Source organism: Balaenoptera physalus (assembly GCF_965194825.1).
Source record: "Balaenoptera physalus genome assembly, chromosome: 9".
NCBI lineage: Eukaryota > Metazoa > Chordata > Mammalia > Artiodactyla > Balaenopteridae > Balaenoptera > Balaenoptera physalus.
The window spans coordinates 91,687,814-91,711,832 of record NC_138888.1 but is presented as its reverse complement, the minus strand read 5'-3'; the positions used below and the strand labels follow the sequence as shown (position 1 = coordinate 91,711,832).

At 43.5% G+C, this 24,019-nt stretch overlaps 1 protein-coding gene and 1 long non-coding RNA gene across 5 annotated transcripts in view; one reads left to right on the top strand and one right to left on the bottom strand.

Moving 5' to 3' along the window:
- Positions 1 to 1,825: 1,825 nt before the first annotated feature.
- TENT5A (terminal nucleotidyltransferase 5A) lies at positions 1,826 to 9,359 on the bottom strand. 4 transcript variants are annotated; one of them, XM_082474262.1, is made up of 3 exons: positions 9,085 to 9,359; positions 7,742 to 8,300; positions 1,826 to 6,633 (listed from the first exon to the last, which is right to left on the bottom strand). In XM_082474262.1, exons 2-3 carry the CDS (start codon positions 8,261 to 8,263, stop codon positions 5,857 to 5,859), a joined length of 1,299 nt encoding a protein of 432 aa, XP_082330388.1. In that variant the 5' UTR covers positions 8,264 to 8,300; positions 9,085 to 9,359; the 3' UTR covers positions 1,826 to 5,856. The 4 variants fall into 4 exon arrangements, with proteins under 4 accessions (XP_082330388.1, XP_082330387.1, XP_082330386.1 ...); XM_082474261.1 differs by lacking the exon at positions 9,085 to 9,359 and adding an exon at positions 8,697 to 8,822; XM_082474260.1 differs by lacking the exon at positions 9,085 to 9,359 and adding an exon at positions 8,492 to 8,703.
- A 111-nt stretch (positions 9,360 to 9,470) lies between these two features.
- The window catches only part of LOC309666665, a 123,126-nt gene continuing 108,577 nt past the window's right edge, over positions 9,471 to 24,019 (top strand). Inside the window, exons 1-2 of the long non-coding RNA XR_014267218.1 lie at positions 9,471 to 9,699; positions 16,092 to 16,176. This is a non-coding gene — a long non-coding RNA (uncharacterized lncRNA). The remainder of the gene's footprint in view (positions 9,700 to 16,091; positions 16,177 to 24,019) is intronic.

The following is a 24,019-nucleotide window of genomic DNA, read 5'->3' as shown; positions in this document are numbered from 1 at the left end:
CAGTTACTCTTTTCTCACCCTTTTCCATGCCCAGCCCATGTTTAAGAGGTAAGGAGTTAAACTCCACCTCCTGGAGTGAGCAGTATGTACACGGATTATTTGGAATTCTGCACCGGAAATTAATCTTTTTGCCTCCATTTATTTATTTATTTATTTATTTATTTATGCAATCATCTATTTCTGTGTGGATGCATGGATATTTTACACTTTGCATTATAATCCAATACTACTTATTTTTTGCTCAAATTGCTCTAGCTTGGCCATTGGAGTTCTTTCAGGTGGCCCCTGTGTCCTTTTGACATGCCCCTCACCCCGCATCATTGTGGGGTTTTTTTTTGGCACACCCTTTCTTTCTGGAACTGTAAGATGCTCCAGGTTCCTCTGGTATATTCCTTGCCCCAGCCCTTGATCCAGCCATTTGTCAAAGGTGGCCTAGAGCACAGCATTAGAAACCAAGACCTGGGCCTTGCTGGGTGAAAGCCACTGTCATTTTAAAATCATTTCTCCTCCCCACTCCTCCTGCTTGACTGTATCTGCTATTAGACTGCAGGACATTCACATTATTTCAAACTTGGTTCTAAGAAGGAAATTACAGTTTAATTTCTTAGGTATCTGATGATTTTAAGTTCTTATTCTACTTTATATTTTAAAACTATGATTTTAATTTCCTTGTTTTTGCTCTCTGGGTATTAATTTTTTGTGTTTCGTTTTTCTTCTTAAAGCCACTGAATGTTAAGGTAGTAAGATTCCTAAGGAAAAGAAGGGTGTGTTACTTCTCTCCAGGCTTAGCTAGGTGCAGTCTGGTAATTCAACTAGAAATAGCAGGGTGTACCTAAGTCCAGGAGGAGCTTAATATATTACTGTCCTTATTCAACCCTGGCTGGAAAAGGACTCTGTGATGACCACAGACATGCAAGGGATGGTTGTAAAAAAATGAAGAGGTTGCAACAAAGAAGAGAACGACACACAAATAACACTACCAAACCAAATAACCACCTTGTATTTTATGATGTATATGTGACAGAAAACTGGCTTTGAATACCAGGAATGGCTCTTTCATAGCCGCAGCGTCAAGCATGTATTCTGTCCAACGTCAGGACTTTCAACGGTTTTAAAAAGCCACAAGGATGTCCTATAATAGCTGAGGCTTACCAAATTCTCATGCTACTAGTACTGAGAAAGTCTCCAAAACGACACAAAGAAAAAATATTAATAAATAAATAAATGGATGCTCCCTGGCAATCTGAACAGGTGAGATTACCTATTTGAAATGCTCATCAAAAGGGCAACATCTCTGCACCCAGCTTATGCATACAAACAAAGCACAACATATTAGATCCTGTGATTGCTCTTCCTTCCGCTTTCCCTTCCAATTAGTGCCTGCCAGAACTTACTCCCTCCCTCCCGAGGCAAACACTCTGAATAACGCTACAGAGCCTCAAATGGATGATATATATAAAACCAGGGATGACTCAGTCACAACGCTTACGCTACTCCTAAAAACCAAGGCCCCCTCAGGGCTACAGCAAACCTACAGTCCAGAGCCAGGAGATCCTGGAAAACAGCTCCGACTGGGTCACTTAACACAGCTAAGCTCACAACCAGATTCAAAACGTTGGCACCCATTATCTAGATTCTAATGGAGCTTACTGAGCCAGTCAGAGACGGGCTGGCTGCAAGCTGGGCATTTTAATGACTGGCACTCCAATCAGAATTGATAAAGGTGGGTCGCCTCCGAACACTGCTTCATCTTCTCTCATGGATACAGGTTGGATTCAGAGGATATGGTCTTTAGCCAGCACAGAGATGGAAAACAACGCACAAATCAATAGAAAAAAATAACTTCTTTTTATTTACAAAAAAAAAAAAAATCCAAATATTGGATGCTGTAAACAAAATTCACAATCTGTTCCCTCTAGCGCTGATTCAAATGAGTCAGTTTTTAAGAGTCCATTCTCCAGCAACTCCTTTTCTGCCTGTGACACAGACTGAAGTGAAAGTATTCCAAAAGAGTGACCCCAGGTGCGGCGTGCTGCAATCAGGGCCTCTTGGGGCAGGCGATGGTTGTAGAGAGGTCGGAGAGAGAGACAGCCAGCGGGCAGGGCACCCTCCATTCTGCAAGGATTTGCAGCCAGTCTCGCCAAGTTACTTGACGTCTTCCAACTTTGTACTTTGACCATGTACTTTGTTAGCAAGCCATTATTACGACAACGTATTACACAGAGATTCTTTCTTAGCGCTGGAAAGGCTATACTATAAGAGATCATAAAGAAATACTATATTCCAACAGGTGGTATATATGAAATTACTTTTTTTTTTGGCTTTTTGGTTTCATCTAACACACGTTGTCTTCAAACAACAAAAAAGCCTATTTTCGAACTGCTGACAGCTTTTAACATAATACATTTCATTTACAACATAGTTCACAATATTTATTTGACAAGCATTGCATTGAAAACAACTTTACGCACAGTAAGGCAACCTACGATCAGCAAACAGAAAGGGGTGGCAAAAAAAACGGTATGTTCACTTTTCTTGGCGTTTCCTCCTTGGCTTGGCTTACAGACATTCTTCCATCCTTGCAATTTTGGAGCCACGTTAAAACAATCCACCCATTACGAAAGTGAGCAAACACTTGATCCCGTTTCTGGAAGGGAAAAGTCCATCTTGATGTAGGACGTCTTGAGGCAACGAGATTTTACTGCAAAGTCAACTTGTTAAAAGGGCACTGTCACAGGTGAAGTGTTCCCTGACATGCCAGGCTGAACAGGTGAGAAGAGACTCCAGAAGATAAAAAACTTCTTCCTGCTTTGAAGTAACAGCACACTCGACCAGATAAACACAAAGGTAAGCAAATCACAGGCACTAATCAGGAATTGAGAGCTGTCCTTTTCTCTGACCTATGACACACGGCTCTCTCTCACCAGACATTCAAATGTTTAGGCCACACATCCACAAAGAGAGACATATATTCCACTGTTTGTTCAACTACATATGCACAAGACTATAGTACATACAAAAGGGAAATAAATTATATAAATCTTAACGTAAATGCTGAAGGTTGTCTTGAGTACAGCCTGTTCTATCTGAATGCCAGGTGCTGGCATTTCCAACTATGCTACCAGCCTCAGAGTAAGCAAGAAAAGAACATAAATATCTGAGAAAACAAATGAAAAGCGTATTTTCCAAGAAGGCCCCTCCAAACAAAAATCTGTGCCATAAAATAACAGCAGGTTATAGCAATGGCATAGCAATGGCAGAGCCAGAGACCTCCAGATCCTTTCTGAAATAGTGGACGACTCATTGGTCAAGAGTTAGGATGAGAAGGAAGAAGGCAGATCACCAGCTACTCCTCCTCTGTTCCCGAGCGTTCCCTTAGTTTTCTTTTAGGAAACATCCAAACAGGTAAGGAGGCGGAGCTCTGGTTGCTGACAGTTAAGTATCAGGTTTAACCTGCAAATGGAATATTTCCTGGGAATTTACAATGAATTTTTCAAACCCAGGGCTGGAGTGAGGGAGTCTGAGCCAACGTGGGAGAAGAAAGAGTTCCCTACGTAACAGTGAGTGGCAGTGCAGTAGCTGTTACAGCTCGGACAGAATTCACAGGGACGCTGCTACAGCAAACCCATCAAGTTCCGGTTAAGGCTTCAAAGAAAGATGCACAAGAAAGGTAGTGCGGATGGATTAAACCAGCACTGAGCACCTGAGGGATGCCCAGATAACAAATAAATTACACTGCCAATAGGATGATGCTAGTTTCTTCCCCAATCCCTCTTTAACTGATGACAAAAATCTGGTTGACTCTTCACAGCAACGATCAGAGTACGCAGTCATCCACTAGACTTGGTAGGGATTGTGCAGCTGTTTCACGATACAAAGGGAAGGTTTGCGGGTGTTAGATTTGTTTTTAAACAAATACATTTTCAAAGACCAGTGTCCAAAGGAATTAAGGGCTGAGAGAAGGGATGGGTTTAGGATTAGCTGTCACTGAACTGAAACAGTAATGCCAGTTCATTTCACAAAGGTGTAACTGGTCTCTTGGGAAACAGAAAATAAAGTTGGATCTGAATGAATGCAAAGTGAGTGAACTTAAAGTACAGTACTAAATACTTAAATGCAGTGTGACAAACAGGTCAAAGATGTTTCATATTGGCATGAATTTATAAAATTTTATATATAATATATATTTCATATATAAATTTTAAGTAATCGTGCAAATACTCTTTAAAAAGGGTCATTTCACATTTACTAAATTCTAGTGGTCCTGGAATGCACAATGCATTCATTTAAAAATTCATTTAAATATTAATAAGTAGTGTTCAGATCGCCAGAAATTCTTTTTTAGCAGTCAGGGATTTAAACAGACTATCACTGATCCATGATCCACTGGATTATACACCAAGGAGGTATGCAAGTATTACAAAAAGTAAAAGGGTTCAAACTGTCAAAATGGCAGTTTAGTATAAAAAAAGAGTGCTCTGCCAAACAAATATTCTCCCATTTGTGGAATTCTATGACTCACCAAAAAAAAAAAAAAAAAAAAGAAAAAAAGGAAAAAAAAAACTCACTAAAAATGTATAATCTCTGCTCTTCCTATCAAATATATTAATTGTTTTCCTCCTTCATTCGCTTTAATTTTTTTAGATGTGGGTTTTAATTCATCACTGCAATATGCCCACGTCTCATGTCATCCTGTTGAAAACATAAAAGCACACAGTATTTAAACATTTCCTATATGCTACATTTTTCTAGACCATAATCAATGTATTGTGTGTATATACACATATCACAAATATGTATATATATACACATAATATACACACACATACACATGTACCTAGGATAATATCACACCAACAAGGTTAATTTTATACAAGTATTTGTCAAGAAAAAATAGGGCATCTCCTCCACCATTCACAAGCTTATGTGTTGTTTTATTTTCTTCTTGAGTCCCTGATAAAATAGTCATTAAACCATAAAATTTTTCCACTTCAAATTTTCAGAAGGCAACAGGCACTTTGATGTATATCGGTGTGTAACAAATATAGTAACTCTTTATATATTCTACTATTTCTTTTCTACTTGGGTATTTTTATCTGTTAAATCTTTGGTCCTTGAGCATACTTTCTTTGCTACAGCTGTTTTTGCTTGCATTTTCACATTTAAAAAATGCGAGCTATGCACGCAGCTGGAAATAATGGATTGTGTCATCATAAGTTCTGCTGTTTGTTATGAGAACTGCACCAACCTACTACTGCTCATTCGGAGCAAGCCGTTTCTATTAGCGCAATGGGAGAGTTCCACAGAAAGCACTTGCTACAAGCCTCAGATAGTAATCCCAATGTTGGAGTCCCCCTTCCTCCTGTACAGTTGTTACTATCTGAACTCCTGAATTGATAATTTCGTTGGAGTGAGACCCTTTTTTCCTCTGTATTTTCCCTTTTGTGAATTCCGCCTTATAAGAAACTCTCCACTTGTCTTTTTTTCCTATGGCAAAGCTATGGGAGCAGGTACTGCAAACCCATATTGTCATCAAGCTTTTTTTCCCTTGTTATTTTAGGAGAACCTGGTTGCTTTTAATGACAGGTCTCTTTTGTTTCAGGACAGAATCCAGCTGGGTAGGAGAATGAGGTGGGAGGGTTGGCGGTGGTGGTGGGGTGGGTTATTTTGAGATCATGCTCCCATATCTATGAAAAGATCCACAAGCTTTGCCAAGTTTAAAACCAGGAGCAGATCATCATTGCACAAAACATATCCCTAATCATGGCTGGGTCACTCAGCCTTTTTCTTTTTTCTTTCTTTTTTTTTCCTATCTTGTCTGAAATGGCTTCCCCACAGGACACTTTTAAATGATTCCTAATTGCAAGGTAGCCAAGTGGAGTATGTCTGTTGCTGGCATGTGAACACTGGCTGGACCTGTGCAATGTAGTAATTGCTAAAGTTGGCATCTGCTACGTACGGGGCTGGCTGGTAATAGCAAGTGACATTAGCCACGTTAGGGATGACATTTTGGTCAGCTAGCACCCGGATAGCCAGCATTGTGATCAGGTTTAAAGTCTGTCTTCTTTCATGTCCCATCAGGCACACGGTACTCTCATTCACCACTCCATGAAGGGTCATGAGATAGTCATACTTGCGGTCTTCCAAGCCCACGAAGTGGTTCTGCAAATAGGACTCCAGTTTTCTCTGCTGCTCTCCAATGTCTGAGAAATCGATGAAAAACCTAGAACACATATACCTCTGAAGGGTCTTGATCTCATCAGAGGCGGGCCTAAAGCCCCTCACTAAGAGGTTGCAGTACTTAAGCAGGCCTCCCCCTCTGATTTCCTCCGGGTTCCGGGTGGCAATGATCTTGTTACAAAGGTGATCAAAGGCTTCGTGGAAATCGCCATAGACACTCTCCCCGATTATTGTGGGGTGAAACGTTTCAGTCATTGGGTTCTCTGAACATTCGTAAAAGAGGAGAAGAGAGTCTAATTTGATTTGAAAAGAATCTACACTAAATTCAAACTGCCTCCGGAGGGAATCCACAAATTTCAGTTCCACATTTTTGCCACTGTTGTTTGACAGGGATATAAGACTCCATCGGTCAGAGTCATTGCACACTTTAACCATTTTCTGCACATAAGCTTCCTACAATTTAAAAGACAAAACAAGAAGATGAGCAAACCTAGAAAAAAAAATCAATAAATAAGTACATCCTCGTCCCAGCTGAGAATTATTTTGCTCCTTCCCTTCTGTTTTGTCAAGTTTCAGCAAAACACTACCTGCAGGCTTAAACGTTAAACAGTCTTCTCAAAACAACAACAACAAAAAGAAATACATTTAACGAGTGGTTTTGCCGTCTGGGAAAGAGACTAGAAATAATGGTGTGAGGCTTCTCGCAGAGGTAGCACAGTACTAGGAGGTTCTGTTGTCATGCCTGACTTTTGAAATGTTATTTTTTGAGAATGATCTTATAGGTACTATATTCACACAGTATCACCACAATATTCAAAAGAGAGAAGGGCCTACAGGGAAAAGTTGGTCTGCCTCTCACCCTTGTCCCTAGTCACCTCGTTTCCCTCCTGCTGAGGGAACCGATAGGATCTGTATCTTGTCGGTCCCCCCGGGCTTCTGCAGCTAAAATCAAATATGAACGAAATTAAGACATTCTGGGAGGCTGGTTCCTCGGATAATTTTAACTAATTCTATAAAACGAGCTTTGGACCAAAGTGGGGAGGAGGGGACCCATTATATCCTGAACACATGAACCAACCTGGAGAAGCACCATATATATACTTAACACACGGCGTCACGTGAAGGCAGCTAAGAAATCTATTCACATTTCCCAATACAATAATAAGCCCATTGACTAGCCTCTGCTGCAGGATGCTCTCTTCCCAGAGACTAAATCATCAAATGACTCAAAAAAAATTTTAAAAATGAAAAGTTCACATCATTTCACTCTTCCACTTATCAGAATCTCCTCGGGACACGACTCAATCAAGGAAAGCCAAGAGTTAAAAAATGAGAAGGAAGAGAAGGCAGGGCAGAGGAGGAAGCAGGAGACTTGGAAGCTGAAGCAGCTGAAACACTCGACACAGTGCACGCACCTTGGTTTACTCAGGAAAAAACTCAAAAGCAAAATCAGCCAGGGCGCCCACCTGGGTCCGGGCCGCAGACGTGCGCCCCTCTGCCCGCCGCGCCGCCCCCCGCGCCCGGCCCGCCGCCGCCCCCGGCCCCTCTCGGGGGGCTTTACCTTGAGCGTGAGTGGTGTGATCTTCTCTTTGTTCACCCCTTCGGGTAAGAAGTCCAACAGGCAGTCCAGCACGACGTCCTTCACAGTCTGAAACTCCTCTTCCCCGCGCAGGTCGGCGCAGAAGATGAGGTCCAGATCCTTGTAGCCCAGGCCGCTGTCCTGGTGCAGGACGTGGCTGGCGGCCGAGCCGTTGAGGCGCACGTCGCGGACGCCGATGCGCTTCTCGGCCAGGCGCCGCCGCACCACCTTCACGATCAGGCTGGGCTGCAGCTCGAGCGTGGGGAAGTTGCCGCGCCCGTGGATCGGGATGGTCTCGCTCAGGATGCCGTCCAGCCGCTGCACTTGCTCCCAGTTCAGCACGTTGCAGTGCGCCGTGGGGCTTTCGCAATAGTCCAAGCAGTGCCCGCCGAAGCCGCCGCCGCCGCCAAAGTCGCCGCCGCTAAAGTCGCCGGCCAGGGGGATGTAAGGGCCGCCGGCCAGCTCGTCCTCGGCCATGGCAAAGTACCCTTCGCCTTCCGCCATGAAGTGCCCGCCGAACGCCACTGGGCCCTGGTCGGTCCTAAAAGAGAACAGGGGGGAAGGAGCGCGCTGAGACGCGCGGCGGACAGGCGGACAGGGGCCCGAGGAGGAAGGAGCGCGCCCCCTCCCCGCTTCGCCCCCCGCCTCGGGGGCTCCCCGGAGACTCTCCCTCCCCAGGCCCCCGCGGTCTCCGGCCCGCGCGCGCCGCGCCCCCGCAGAGCAGCCCCGCACCAAAAGTATCTCTGATGCATCTGGAAAGCGCAAGCGGGAGTCCCGTCTGTGTCACCTGGAGGCGGCCGCCCCTTCTAGGAGCGCGGCGAGCGAGGAACTGCGAGGCGGCAACACTTCAGGAGCCGCGAGTGCGCTCCCGGCAGCGGCGAGTGACTTAGTCCTTCCCAGACCCCCGCCGCCCGCGCCGGCCACTCCCGCCCCTCACCCCGCCCGCGCCGCCTCAGCCGCGGTGGTCCCGGAGGTGGCGGCTCCTGCTGCCGCCGCCGCCGCCACACACGCTCCCGTCTCTGGAGCTTTAGCAGTTGTGCGGGGGAAATGTCCTCACTACTTTTTTTATACCGGGGCCTCTCGGCGCTTCCGGGGCCCGGCGCCGCACGCTCGCCACACCCTCCTCATCTGCATAGGGCGCCGCCCCCACCCACCCCGCGGCCGGAGCCCTGCGGAGCCTGGTGCTGCAGCGACGGGCGCGGTCCCCGGAGGGGGAAGCCGGCGGCGGTTCCTGTGTGCACTGATGTGCACAGACATATATTTGCTGTATGGAACCCCCCCACCCCGCCCCTCTTTTTTTCCCCCCCAAACGACGAAACACTTACGATGCCTCAAGTGTTCTAAATGGCCCTCACAACTGGTTCTCGGCTAAAGACGCGCAACTGCAGCAACTTCCAACATAAAATTCTCGCCGTTTATGGCGCGTCATTGCAGCTTAATGACGGGGCTCCAGAGGTTCTTTCGACCGCCCCCCCCCCCCTTTTTAAACTGTGTGGTGTAGGGCTAGGCCGTTTACTCCATTAATAAACCGGGCCTCGGCGTGAACTAAAGCGTCCACTTCCCCGTGCCAATCAGGCGCCGCGCTCAAGGGGCAGGGCAGGCTCCCGGGGTTTCGATTCTCGAAATCTCGGGCGGCGCGGGGAACTCCGGGCGAGCCCACTGAGCGCGGGGGGCGGGGCCGAGCGTGAGTCCGTCTCCCGCGCACGGGCGGCTCGGGGCGGCCGGGGTGCGGCGCGCGTCCCCGACCGGACGCCCCGGCGCGTTGGGCGGCCCGGCGGGCGCGCGGCCGGTGGCCGAGAGCGAGGCGGGCCCGGAGCGCGGCGCGGGGAACGCGCGGCCGCCGGGTCGCGCGAAGGGCCGCTGCGTGGAGCCGGACGTTCGGCGGCGCGCTCTCTCGCGGCAAGTGAGGAGCCGAAGCGTGTTCGTCGTCGGGCGCTAAGGTTTGCCTTTTTCACGTGAATGTGAATGTCAGTGTGACACGAGTTAGTTTTCCACGACCCGCGATAGTACGAGTTCAAAGGACACAAGCGTTCCTCCCCCAGCCCCTCAACTTCAGTCGCCTCGGCGGCGCGAAAGGAGTGTAGCATTATGTCCGCGCGCACTCGCGCTCGCACCCACGTCTTTGCCAGAAAGCGCGCCCTTTCTTCGGGCCGTCCATTCCAGCCGCTAGCTGCCTCTTTCCAAACGGAGAGTAACTTTCCTTCGCTTAGAGGCTGGGGGGTGGGGGGGGGTGCGGGGGAAGAGAGGGACGCGCCTGGGAAGCTGAATACTCCCGCCCGTGGCCCCATGCGACCCCAGCCGCCCGGCCTGTGAAGGAGAACGGCCCGCCCCCTCCAAACTGGGGGAGCCCCGGCCTCGTCACCGAAGCTGCGCGCCAGGCGCGCCGGGGAGGGGGATCGGTCACCCGCGGAGCGTCCAGCTGCGTGGCAACGGCGCCCCCTGCCGGTGCCCTGCGGAGCTGCGTTCCCGAAGCGGGGGAACCGATTGGACCTCAGACAGGCCCTGATCCCTCCGCGCCGGCCTCGCACGGTGAGGTGGTCGGGGAAGGGACCCTAGGACGACCAAGCACACAATTCTCACAGGCCCGTCGCTTCCCCAGAAGCACATTCATGGGTCCAGCCACCCATGCATAAATGCATCCATTCTGCTCCGGCATTCAGAAGAAGTACGTATAGGTAATGTGGCTTGACCACCTGTTATGTGCCAGGCACCAAGCTGAGTGCTGAGGATTTCAGAAGTACTGCGTTTCAAGCAGTCTAGTGGGCAGGACAGGCAAGTAGAGAATTACGGTTCAGCTGTACATGTGTTATGGGAGAGGAACGATGGGACACAGAGCAGCAGTGGGCTCCCTAGGTTCAGGGGAACTGGGGGAGAAGACCAGAGGAGAGATGTCCTTTGGATCGGATCATGAAAAGTGGATTTTTCTTGGTTGTTGAGGAAGAAGGAGAAAAGCACCGTCAGCAAAGGGAAGAGTGTAAAAGAATGAGAGTTTGAGCAAGGCTGTATAGACCACCACGGTAAGAAAGGAGATTGGGGCGTCGCCAGGAACTTACTGAGCACCTCTGGGCCGTACTCTGCTTACGTCTCGACACCTAACACCTCATTTAATCTTCAGTTGAGAAGATATTCTTCTCAGTTGAGAAGGGATTTGGAAACGGAGGAACTGGGAGGTAAAGAGATTTGCCCCTTTCATGGCTAATAAGTGGTGAGGTCAGGCCTTGAACCCAACCCATTTCTCTGGAGTGCTGTTTAGCCATCGTTTTCAGGAATGGGATACCTGTAGCTTACCAGTACCTCCCATTGGAAGGCAAGACAAGTACAGCGGCAGAAACGATTTGAAAGAAAAAGAAGAGGCCTGTTAAAAGTGCTTCTCTCAAAGGCTAATATGAATTCTGCCCCTGAAAACAAGGGCAAAGGAGTAGATCATGTATTAGGTACACTGCACTAAAAAAAAATCAAGGGGTTAGCCCCACTGCCATTATTTTGTACTTAAACCCTTTTTCAAAAAAAAAGTGGAAGAAAAAGAAAAATATCAGAAAAGTCTCAGAGCCTCTGAGCACCGGGGCTTCATGTATGTACGCCCAGGATTTTGTTCTGTAGGGCTAAAGGAATCTGCATTTCAGCGCATCGCCCATGTGATCCTAACACGGGCCCAGCCACACTCTACACCGAACTAACACGGGCCGCTGCAGCCTGGCTCTCTAGGTGGGCACCCTCTCCCCAGCAGAGGCTGCTCTTTTCCGCCCAGCTGCTCTCATGGCCTCCCCCAAGAGTGGAGGGCATGGCTGAGAGGCAGAACTGGAGCCTGAGGCCAGATACAGAGAGACTGCGATGCATCCGACCCTGTGCAAGGGGAAGAGATGAGTCCCAGCAGCAGCGGGGCAAGACCCCTTCTCCCAAGCTGCCAGGGCTTTGTGGCTGACACTTCCCTGACCCTTTAACAAAGCATTCCCCATCCCCATCCGGGTTCTCCCTTCATAGCAACCTTCCAAATCCCCATGATCCAGACCCACCGCCTCCTGCCCTGGGACATCTGGGATTTCTTACTTCTGGCAGCCCTGGATGGTGCTTTGACTGGAGTCATATGGGCCTGATTCATAGTGGCCACTGGATACATACTGTTGCATGAAAGCATCTGTTGTTCTTTGTCCCTCTTCTCCCTGTCTTCCAACTGAGATAATATTTACATTCTGGAGAGAAAAAAAATGTTCATCCTTATATGAAATTGCAAATTTTGCAATTGCAAGCATTTTTTTTTTCTGGAAACCAAAGTAATTATCAAATGAGAAAGTCTATACTCTCCAAACACATTCACAACCAAGATCATCTCTCAACTCAGTTATCCTTGGATTAAATTTAGATACAGAGTTGTCATATATGTGTGTGTGTGTCTATTAGGCTTTAGCTTCTGAACCTTTTTGGTAAATAATTTACTTTTCCTTATCTAAAAGGGGAAAAAAAAGATCTATGGCAATATAATGTTGTAAGTCTGTATCTGTAATCCTTAATAGAAAGCTTTACATACATTTCTGAGAAAAACAAAAACAAAAACAAAACACAATTAGTTGACCTTGCTTTAAAAGTTACAGTGACAATCAATCTGGACTTAGCACAATAAGAAGAAATTCAGTTTTGGCCTGAATAATACCGTTATTGAGTTGGTTATAATGTGCCAGACAGTATGCTCAGTATTTTATATACACCATTTCTTTTAAACTTTCTCCAAATATCAGAGGTTTGCATATCACATCCCCATTTTCCAGATAAGGAAGATGAGGCAGAGGAAGGTTAAGGAACTTGCAGAAGTGGCAGAGCCTTGGTTCAGAGCCATGTGTGTGTCTGCTCTCCATTCCTTTCCCTGCCTTCTGCCTGTCTTCTCATTTTCCTTTTAGACTTAAAACTGAACTGGAAATGCACTCTGCTCCTTCCTTCTTTCCAAGTTCTGTACGTTCAGATTGGACACATCACTGAAGCCCGAGGTGTTTTATCCCGAAACAGCTCTTGGGGCCAGAATGCACCTGCCTGGGCTGATGGGAGTTTCTTCCTCAGTCAGGAAGGCCTGCCACCCTGGTAGGGGGACCTAGCAAGCCAGCAGCCTTCCAGAGAGCCTGCGAGAAAACCACACACACACACACACACACACACTGTAACAGGGTGGGAGGTTCAGAGTCTGCACCAAGTTCACTTAGCAGTTGTGCTGCCCTTCCCATTTTGCTTTGTCTGCGTCCTTCCTTTTCAGGAATGGTTTCAGAAAATAAGCAGCAAACAAATATGCAGTGATTCCCTCAAGCTCTCCGCAGAAGGAGAGAGAGAAGAGCTCAGAACACTGCTGTTAGGACCACTTCTTTTCTCTCCCCAGATTCTTGTCTCGCTCTTGATCTTTTCACACCAGCCCTGTCCACTCTCTCCATGGATTATCCACCTTCCCCTGCTTCTGCTCTTTGATCCTTTCCACCAGAAGTGACAGGACCCTGCAGGAACTCCTTGCCCCTCTCCCTCTCCCGGGTCAGAGCAGTGGCAACGTGGGGAGTTTGGGCCACTCCCCACCTCCTTGCCATTCACCGCCTTCCTAGGGCGAAGCCCAGTGGTTCCTGAGGCCACTGAGGGACAGACAGGCGTCCTTCTCCGGGCATGTTCGTGTGGAAGTCCACATTGCAGGGCAAACCAGAGAGCTCTCTGCCGTCCCGTTAGTGTTAGTAGAAAAGCAGTCAGTTAAAGGGCTTCGTGTAAAAATTAAAACTCACTTGGGAAACTACATTACCTGTTTTCCCAGGGAATGCTGCTTGCAAAATGACTCTCCCCATGTTTTTTTCAGGGAAATAAGTGTTTATTCAGGGCCTATCAAAGGCCAGAAACATCCTAAGTCATACAGCTTCTAGTCTTGGGAATAGCAGTCCATCATGTTATTACTTGTATGGTTATTAGCGATCAACAGGTTAGTTCTATATTTTAAACTATGCAAACCTTTTTATTCTGTACTACCTCATTTTATCTTCAAAATTATTCTGACCAATGTGCAGTCCTAATTTTAGAGATGAAGAAAGTCTAGGTAGTTTTTCGTAAGTTTACATAGCTTGTTCTGGAAAAGTTAAAGCGAGACTCAGTTGCTCTCAGTCACGGGCCAGCACCCTTTTCTTGGGACCACACTGTTTCATCTTCTATCTGTGAGTGTATTTAAGTAATCGATAACAAATCGTTCAGTTTGAAGAGATCCTCCAGCCACACAGAGGGTCATTTGTATGGACTGCATTCTCACCTGTGAACATCTTATAAAAGCATCTGTACTCTCCAGTTGAGCATCTTCTAAGTGTCATTTCCTAAGGTTATTTTTAAGAGTATTTATTTGAAGTATATGACCACGTAAAAATACTTCTTTGCACAGTCAGAGATCAGTGAGCTTAGGAAATGCAATATGCAAGCAACATAGTCCTGTGTCATCACTCTTAAAATCAAACTCAATACAGATCATCCTTTAATAGAGTTTTTCATCAGAAAGACGAGCCAGTATTTTCTTGTGCTACTATCAGTGCTGATTATGCCGGAAGTTCTTCCTGTTTTAACATCTTGGTGAAACACTTGCCGTTTAAATCAATGTTGCAAGTCCCTTGGGCCAGACTGTTTTCTTTCCTCCAAACAAAAGAGACATTCAAAAGTCACATTCATTTGGCAAAATGTAAACTAGAAATATACATGTATTTTCAAAACCTACCAAATATGAATAAGTAAACTGTTTTTCCCCAAAGTCATATTTATATTACGAGTTTTTCCTTCTGTAATTTGTACTAGAAGAATGTTTAACTTCTCTGAATAAAATGTCGATGTTTACTTGTGGTGCTTGTAAAGCTTTGAGAGGGGCACAAGGGGGGAATATAATGAATTATTCCTCTTTTCTAAAAGGAATTTGGCCAAACTATGTGTGTACCTTATGAAAAGGGGGAAAAAAAGACCATCCTCTATGGGTATATCCAGCTCATTCATATACATTTTTAGCCAATTCTTACCTTGTACCTATGTTGATATATTTATTGGCCACGGATAGTTGATCTATATGAGCTTTCAACATTTCAGAGATAATTAAACATGGTATATATCGATTTTACTAGCACCATTTTGATATGCCAAATTCAGAAATTGCGTAACTACCATATGAATTTATAGCAGCTACAAAAAATATACTTGCTCACATGCTTAGACCATACACTGATTCAATAATGCATATACTTCCTTGTTTGAAAGGATTTTTTTTTAACATTTCTACCATCACTTTCTTTGTTAAAGTCTTTTCCTCTTCCTTCCCTTACCTCAAAATTAGCTGCTGCAAAGAAAGAAATAACAAATTAAATAGTACAATTAATGTTATCCTGATGTTTGGGAGAAATTGCTCTGGAATATTGTAAGCAACCAAAAAGCACATTGTCTTAGAAAGTCTGAGAAGGTGAACACAACAAATAATACTTAAAAGAAAGTTTTTTTCCAAAAGCTACTAGGATGATGAACACGTTTAAAAGACAGGTTTTTTTTTAAACTGTTCAAGTTGGACTCTGGGAAGATAAATCTGACCACCTTGAAAATTCTGGGCTCCTTAAGTAAAATGTGAACGGAAAAACCAACTGCAGACTCTCTAAGCACTAAGACACCTGGATTTATTCTAGCAATGTGGGATAAAAGAGATTCAAGTTTAACTTTCTAATAAAAGAAAGACTTCAGGATGCTAGTGGATTAGGCATTACTTGAGAAGGTGTAGGGGGAAAGCAAGAGCTATCAAAGCTGTTAATATTTGAACCATGGAAGCTTCTGACTGGAGATGGATTTCCAAGAAGCCACAACTCTAGCCGGGGTCCTAGAGATTAAAAGGGAGCTTGCACTAACACATAATTGAGTAGCCACAGTTTAGATAACTCAAAAGGGCAATAGAACTGCCCTCCAGGTTTTGAAATTTGTAATTACTCAATGAGGTCATTGTTTAGCATAAAAGAAGTGACATTCTTAATTTTGCTTATCAGAAAGCCATTTTACAATATTAAAAAAGAAAAAAAAAATGGCACATGAGATTCTTTGCTCCACAACCTCTCCCTGGTTTCCATTAAAATTCTGAAGATATTTGGTTTTCCCTCCACTGGCATTAATTTGGTAGCCATACTGTCCCCATCTACTCAAAGTGAGTTCTCTGTGAGCAGTAATTCAACGTACTTGCACTGACCAAGAATATATGACTTTGCTGTGTGTTAAAAATAAATGCTTCTTGTGAGCACTTGTGACTTGTCTAGTTTATTCTAGTCTTCTACTCCTGACATGTCTTAGAACATTATCTCTGTCCTTCTTTGGGTTACAGGGCTTGATGAGAAAGTCACCAGTCACAGGTGTGTACATGTGACACCGGCACCTTGAAGTCTCTGGAGCCCTGGAAACTCCTGCAGGTTAGTCCATTTCTTGCTCAGAGTAGCACATCTATATTTTTAATTCATTATTTAAAAAATAAAATCAATAATCATAAAAATAAAACATTAAGAATAGTCATATTTCACTTTAAATTTTACTATAACATTATAATTATGTAGTACATTGCAGTGTTTTCCATTTTATATGTTATAACTCTAGACCAAGTGCAGAGATGACTTTTAAATATTTCTGACATAAAAGTAATTACCCTTTGCTTATTGGATAGATCATTATTTTGAGTCACACTTTCTTCATAAATCAAAGAAATTGAGTTATCATGACTAATTCTTAATCTGCTTTGTGTCTAAAGATAGCAAACATTTGGATTAAAACATTGAAAAACAAGGTAATTATTTAGATGTTTTATCTACATGATATTAAACAGCCAGATGTCTGGTTAAACTTCTTATGTTTAATAGAGCAAATTGGAAATTTCAGTTGTCTTCTAAATTTAATTAAAGACCAGTTTGATCAAAACATTTACTCTGGAACTTACATTATTGATTTTGAATGCCTGTATTGATCAAATTAACCAGAGGCTTTGCAAACTGTACTTTAAGCTGCACTAAAACCTGGGTAGCCTGAGGCTTTAGCTCCCCTTAAATCCCAGTGCAGTGCACAACCCCTGAGTTGCAGTGTGTGTGTGTGTGTGTGTGTGTGTGTGTGTGTGTGTGTGTGTGTGTCTTGCAGGAGGGGGTTTGGTCACAGCCGTGGTGGGAAGTGAGCCTATGGGTGTACACATCTGCTTATAGCTCCCCTAATTTTTTCTCTAGATATTTGTTCTTTCCCACATCGTTTCTCATTCCCTATTCATTAATACAGATAAATGACTGTTGAATCAATCTAGTGCTATCAGCTGCTATTAACCTTTTGTAAATCCTTAAGGTCTGATCACTATGGTTACCTAAAAATCACCTGGCAAATAATCTAGATTAAGTAGCCTAAATATGTCCTGTGTGTCTCTAGTAAAAATTCTCTGTTTAGGAAGATAATGTTTTCAGTTGGAATATGGTCAACTTTAAAGTTTTAATAAATATTCTCAATGCTATCATGAAACAGTTTCCAAATTTATGATCATTTGATGACTCATTTTTCTGAAGCCCCAATTACATATGATTAATGGGATTTTATTGCAGATTTAACTTTTCTCTCTTGTTTATTCTTCAGTGCTTCTGGGAATACTTCAAAAGTTTCCACCACATTCTGTTTTTTAATCAAGTGATTTATGAAGAATAATCAGTTTTAAATTTCAAATTGTGCTTTCATACATGAGCTATAAAACTTAAAATATAACATTTACTTGTATAAGGATGTTATGTTACTACTTATTCAAATTTTATAGTAATAAGCATATTGATAAAAACTTTTGTTCTTATTTTCTTAGAACATTTAAGTATAGTGACTGTATAGCTCAAATTTTTAAAAGTATGTGGCCTGAAAATTCTAATAGGCTTATGAGAACAAAGGGACAGTATATATATTTTTTTAACATCTTTATTGGAGTATAATTGCTTTACAATGGTGTGTTAGTTTCTGCTTTATAACAAAGTGAATCAGCTATACATATACATATATCCCCATATCTCCTCCCTCTTGCGTCTCTCTCCCACCCTCCCTATCCCACCCCTCCAGGTGGTCACAAAGCACCCATCTGATCTCCCTGTTCTATGTGGCTGCTTCCCACTAGCTATCTATTTTACATTTGTTAGTATATATAAGTCCATGCTACTCTCTCACCTCATCCCAGTTTATCCTTCCCCCTCCCCATGTCCTCAAGTCCATTGTCTACATCTGCGTCTTTATTCCTGGGACAGTGTATTTTAAGTCTGTTTAGTTCTTCGAAAATCTAAGATATCATGGTCATCCATCCACTAAACAGGATTCTGATTATGCCTTCAGTTCATTCCTCTCTGACAGCAACATTTCATATCATCTGTTGGCCATTGTGAAGTTATAGCAGAAATGAAATATAGGGGTTTCAATTCAACATTCACAAACCCATAGAGGTATCACCATACTCTCCCACTTAAAGATTTTGTACACCTAATTGAAGCACTGATCACAAATATCAGTTGTAAAATTGAAATGTAAATTATTCTCTCAAAGCCTGTGGACAAATGTGGTGTCTCATTGAAGAGCACTATAGTCTTCTCAAATTCAGGGGCCCCCGGTTTTAGTCTCTTGCTGTGACTTTATCCATAAGGCGCCCTTCATCTTTGGCCCCAGTCCAATTTGCTTTCATTTGGGGCCAATGCCACTTTGTTTTTTTAAATCCAATTTTGGCTAATAAATGCTTACAACGTATTTTACTATGTTTAATAGCACTAGGAAATTGAACTTTGATTACAATTAAGTAGAACATAGCAAATATGATATCATTATAGCATAAGTTGTTTCAGCATCTGTGTTAGATTACATTATCCAAACACATGAAACAGTAAAATTTCTGACTTGACCATCCCCTGCAGGCAGTGACCTGCTGCTTCTTGCCAGTTGAAGTCTGTTTTTTGTTATTGCTTTCCCTGTCAGTGGATCATCCTCATAATTCCAGAAATGCTGCTGAATTCCCAGTTGTTTCCTATATTTTTTATCTGTTACATTATTCCAGAATTATAATTGAAGGAGAAAGAAAGAAAGAAAGAAAGAGAGAGAGAGAGAAAGAAAGGAAAGAAAGGAAAGGAAGGAAGGAAGGAAGGAAGGAAGGAAGGAAGGAAGGAAGGAAGGAAGGAAGAAAGAAAGAAAAAGAGAAAGAAAAGGAAGGAAGGAAGGGGAAGGAAAGAAAGAAAAAGAGAAAGAAAGAGAAGAAAGAAAGAAAGAAAGAGAAGGGAAGGAGGGAAGGAAGGAAGGAAGGAAAAGAGAGAAAGAAAGGAAAAGAATGGCTGCTCTTACAGAACTTCACAAACCATTTTCAATCACGATTTAGGTAAAAGGTCAAACTCTAGTCCAAAAATAGCCAGTTCATTTTGTTTCTAATAAATTTTAATTCAAAGCATTTTGGCCCTAGGGAGAAACTAGGTTTGTTCCGAAGGTCCAGAGATGCTAGAGATCAGCTGTGTTCCTTTAACCTCATGGCAAGGCTGCCTTAGTTAATGCCGCATTTTCCTGATTATTCATTGCTTGGGAAAAGTCAATGGCTGACATAGAAATAGCTGAGTGCATTATTCTAAAATGAAGTGATTAAATCATGAGGTTGAGAGCCGGTTGCAGGAACCCTGGGGATGGATATTTTTTCCTAGTTCTTAAGACAGATTTTTTTCTATGAGAACTCACAACAACAATTAATCCCTTCAAAATGATGGGGCCATAGTAAACTCTATTCAAGGTTGAGCCTCAGGGGGTGTGGGGAGGAGCAACATAGTTAACACAAATCTCTGTTGAGGAATTATAGGGGCCCAGAAAGATAAGGACTGAAACACCCACACGTACATTTATGTCATAGATTTGGAGAAACGATCCCCTGGTGCTGAGCTGAGAAGGAATAAACATAAGGTTATTATGGTGGGCCAAGCTGGAAGGGTAGACTGGGCAATATGAAATGAGAAAGTGCATGGTGATGTATCTCAGAGCGTGCCTGGTGCTTTGCAGGCCAGCTCTACCGCAGGAGCTGGAGTGGGGCCCTAATGCTTAGGAGCAAAAGCCCCCAATGGCAGAGGGGGTACCCGGAGCCAGGTGGTGCTCTCCTGGGCATCAGGCCCCAGGAGGTTCAGATGATGCTCCCAATATCTGACTTCAGGGAATTCTCTCTGAGGACGTCTACCTTGAGGCCCAGCCAAATTTATCTTTTTCCAAGTCCCACCTGGACTCCAAAGCAAGTGTATCCTGATCTCCATCCTCCAGCTGGCTGCTGGTGAGGGGTGACACTGTGTACAAAATCTGCTTGTAGATCTGGAACTGCTGGGTTAGAAAGAGGGACCTTTAATCCCTAGGACAAAGAGGTTTACGGTGCCTCTTCGACAGGACTGCCCGTGTAGTAAACTGGCAGGTTATCCGTGGTCTCCGTAACAGGAAGGATCTCCAAAGTTAGAGAAGATGGAAACATCTTCCTTATTCAAACACCACATAAAACCCTCTAATTAAGTTCTGAGCCAAGAAGACATCTCAAAAAGAACAGCCAGCTGGCAGGAGCTGGCCCTACCAGCAGCCTCTGACCCACTTACCTGAGCACTGTCTTTCTGTGTGGCCTGTCACTTTGATTACCTCTGTCACCACTAATTCTGGGACCTGATAGCTTCTCTTTAAATTGTTGGCCTATGTATAACTACATCCTTCCTTTACTTCATTCTTGTGCCATAGAGACATGTAGCATTTTCAAAATTAATGTGATTCAATACTAAACTAAAAAGGCAAGTTGCCTCACATAAAGTCACATTTCCAAACTCCCCAAGTTCTTGATCCTAAGATGAGTACGACCCAGCCCCCAAAACTGTGCAATTTCCTGCCCAGGGTCCTCTCCCACCACCCCATCCTACGTGTTAGTTGGTCAGAGTTTTCTAGCTGCCGTATTTTTTCCTTGTTCTTGTAATGTGGTACGTGTTCAAACAATAGGCTGAGATAGATAGTAAGAAGGGATGGTCAGGAAAGGCCTCTCTGCAGAGAAAATAATTAAGTCAAGAATTAAAGGATAAGCAACAGCTAGCCAGGAGAAGTTGGGGAACGAGTGTTCCTGGCAGACGGAGCACCTGATACCCAGGCAGCAAGAACCTGGTGTCCTGGAGGTACCGACACAAGTTCTGGAGGGCCAGAGTATATTGAGGAAGAAGAGAGGTCCTAAGATAAGGCTGGAGAGAAAGTCAAGAGCTCCATCTTGTAGGCCATGGTGAAGAGTTTGGACTTCGCTGTGAATGCAAGAAGCCACTGAAGTGTTTGTGCAGGGGAGTTACATGTTCTGAGTTACCTCTTGAGAGCCTCCTTGCTGCTCTATGGAATAAGGAATCAAAGAGGAAAACATAGAAAAAGGGAAACTAGCTAACAGGCTCCTGCAGATACCCGGGCAAATGGTGACGCTAGCTTTGACTACTGTTGTTCAAACTCTGAGTCACACAATCATTTTGGTGGTCTTGACCAGCAATATCAGTGAAATAGAAATGGTGTGCAATAGAAAATATCAAAGGCCATCGTATCACTTCATGATATTTTCTCTCAGTTTCTTATGGACATACATATAGATATTCAAGTAGTGGATTGTACCGTGAAGTGGGTTTATCACTCTGAATAGTGATCAAAGAAGCCACTGACCAATACAAGATGGCCACAGTGGAGGAAGAAAGAAGAGGAGAGCCATCACCATAAAGATGTCTTCAAATACATGGAGATGGAAGAGATCACCTTAAAAAGGACATGGAGAGGAGACAGAGTTCTGTGATATATTTTATTTCATTTTCAGTACTGCATTCCTATATTTATACCCTGCCTATTCTTTAAAAAATTATTTACAGTAACTTATGCAGAGTGATAATCAGATTGTACCATTGACATAGGAAAATGAGAGCTAACCAGCCATTTTTTTAAACGGTACATTTAAAAAGAATTGGAACATAACCTGATGGTCACCAGTAGGTCTTTCCCTCACCTTTCAGCATTACTTTTCTGGATCACTGATGGATCTCTAGCAGAGTTTATAAACAAGTTCAGAATATTTACCCAAATAGTTGCGTGAAGCGGAGGAAATATTAAACTCTATGTCTGTTCAGTCTTCATTTCTTCTGAGGGAGTGTCCCTTGATCTTCTGAGGTAACAATACCAGTTTTGTTGAACTTCTTGACAATGCAATCTGATCTCTGCTTGGTTTAATATACAAAGTCACCACCATACGACTAACTATTCAAAAACTTGCATCATCACCGCAACGAGTGATAAAAAATGTATTGTGTTTCGGGTCAAATGCCCTGTTTATGTTTCATTTTGCCTAATATAGGATAGAATGACCTCTCTTAGAGAAGGTCATCTAAATGAGTCTCTCTATCCATATCTACTTGAGCAGCTTGAATTTAATCTGCTATTTGGGATAGTCTCTAACCTGATGAGAAATAGATTTATAATAAAACATCATTGAAATTCAGAAGCTTGCCTTGGAAAGAAAGGGTACATGCCATGGGCAATTAGCAAATGCAGAAATCCTTTAATTATAAACCATGCCTTTGCCTGAGGAACTTTGTACTATGCTGACGAGAGGCAGAATCTAATAGTAAGCCTTTTCATTTCAGGTCCACATATACACACACCCACGATCTAGGAACATGTTAAGACCCATATGCTCCAACGACCCATTTACAAATTGCTAGATGAGGACAACATTAACTCCCTACTCCCTTTGCCATTTAAAGAAAGCAAGCTTACTACTTCATCACCTTTCTTCTTCCTGGGATTCTCTGCATCAGTTGTAAAAACATGCTTCTCTCCCCTCCTCCTATCAGACTCTTGTCTTGCTTTGGGGGTAGGTGACAACCAAAGACTATAGTGGTATTTTAATAGCAGACTCTTAAAGATTTCATAGTCAAAGGAATGAGTCTCTAACTGTAGAAAATTAACTTCCACTGGGAACTTTACTAGCTGCTACTTGAGGTGCCTTCCCCATTGCTTCTCAAACTGGATCACCCAGGTAACTAACTGCATATGCTGAGTGTCCACACATTTTGATAAAGCCACCCAGAGAGCCTCTCCTGACCCAGCTAGTTATGCTGCTGACTCTACTGTAAAGCCATTCCTGTGCCAAACGAAACACAGAATTTCAGCAAGTAAGGAGCTGAAGACAGGGTAGCATCATCATTTTCAATCTGTTTTTTCATTCTCAAACCTCACAATGTTGACCCTTTCTGCAGAATTTCAGTTTGGCTTGTATTATTCACTGAGGAAGTCTGGTACATATAACAGCTTCCTTTTAACATAGATAAGACCAACAGGCTAACAGTTCTTTGGGTAAGTAGGATAATTATCAGGAAGCTGTTGGTAGTTCATTGCTGACCTGTAAAAACCTAGTAAGAATGAAGTCAGCTAAAATAATGGATCCATTTAAAGTTTGGATCATATAAGACGTCATTAAGGATCACATTATTTCAGCAAAGAAAATATTACAGAGAGCTCTCCTCTTAAAAGAAAATAGTTTTTCTGCTGGAGAGCTTCCAAACCACACCATTGCAAAACCTAAACACTCCAAACCATTGAAAGCTAATGTTTAACTGTCTGGTTCTAGTTGTCATGAAAACCCTTTCTCCTTTGGTAACTGATTTTTGTTGAAATCTAGGTGTCATTGGGCTTTTAGTCCTAATTATGTTCCTTATGCTAGATGAACATACTTTCATTGCCCAGGGGTTATTTTTTTTACATCCTCCATAGTGTAGAGTGTATTCCACCCTGCCCTGTGTGATTAGGAAAAGTAGTAATAAGCATTTTTTGGGAGTTGGGGAAAAACAGTAAAAGCAGGGCTGGTCCAAGGCATGATTGTGAAATGCCCGAAATTTTTTAAGCCCTTGTCTCTTAATTTGTCATTTAACTATTTTGGGCCCTAATCTCTGTGAAATCTTGTTCAGCCAATATTTGGTGGCCCTTCTAAGCATCTTCTGTTGGAGGATGAACTGAGACCACACATGATATAGTGCACAATGTAAGACCTGATACAGAGTAGATGTTCAAAACTTGGTAAGTCCGTATCCTCGTCCTCAGCATCTCCTAAGCCTTAAGACTAAGGGATACTTAATACTGACATGATGAAATTGATTGTAAGAACATTTGCTTGAAGACTGAAAAACTTTTTGAACCCAAAGGAACGTGCCTATAATTCTGACATTTTAGCCCTTGTACGAGGTAGAGAAGAGACACGGTAGC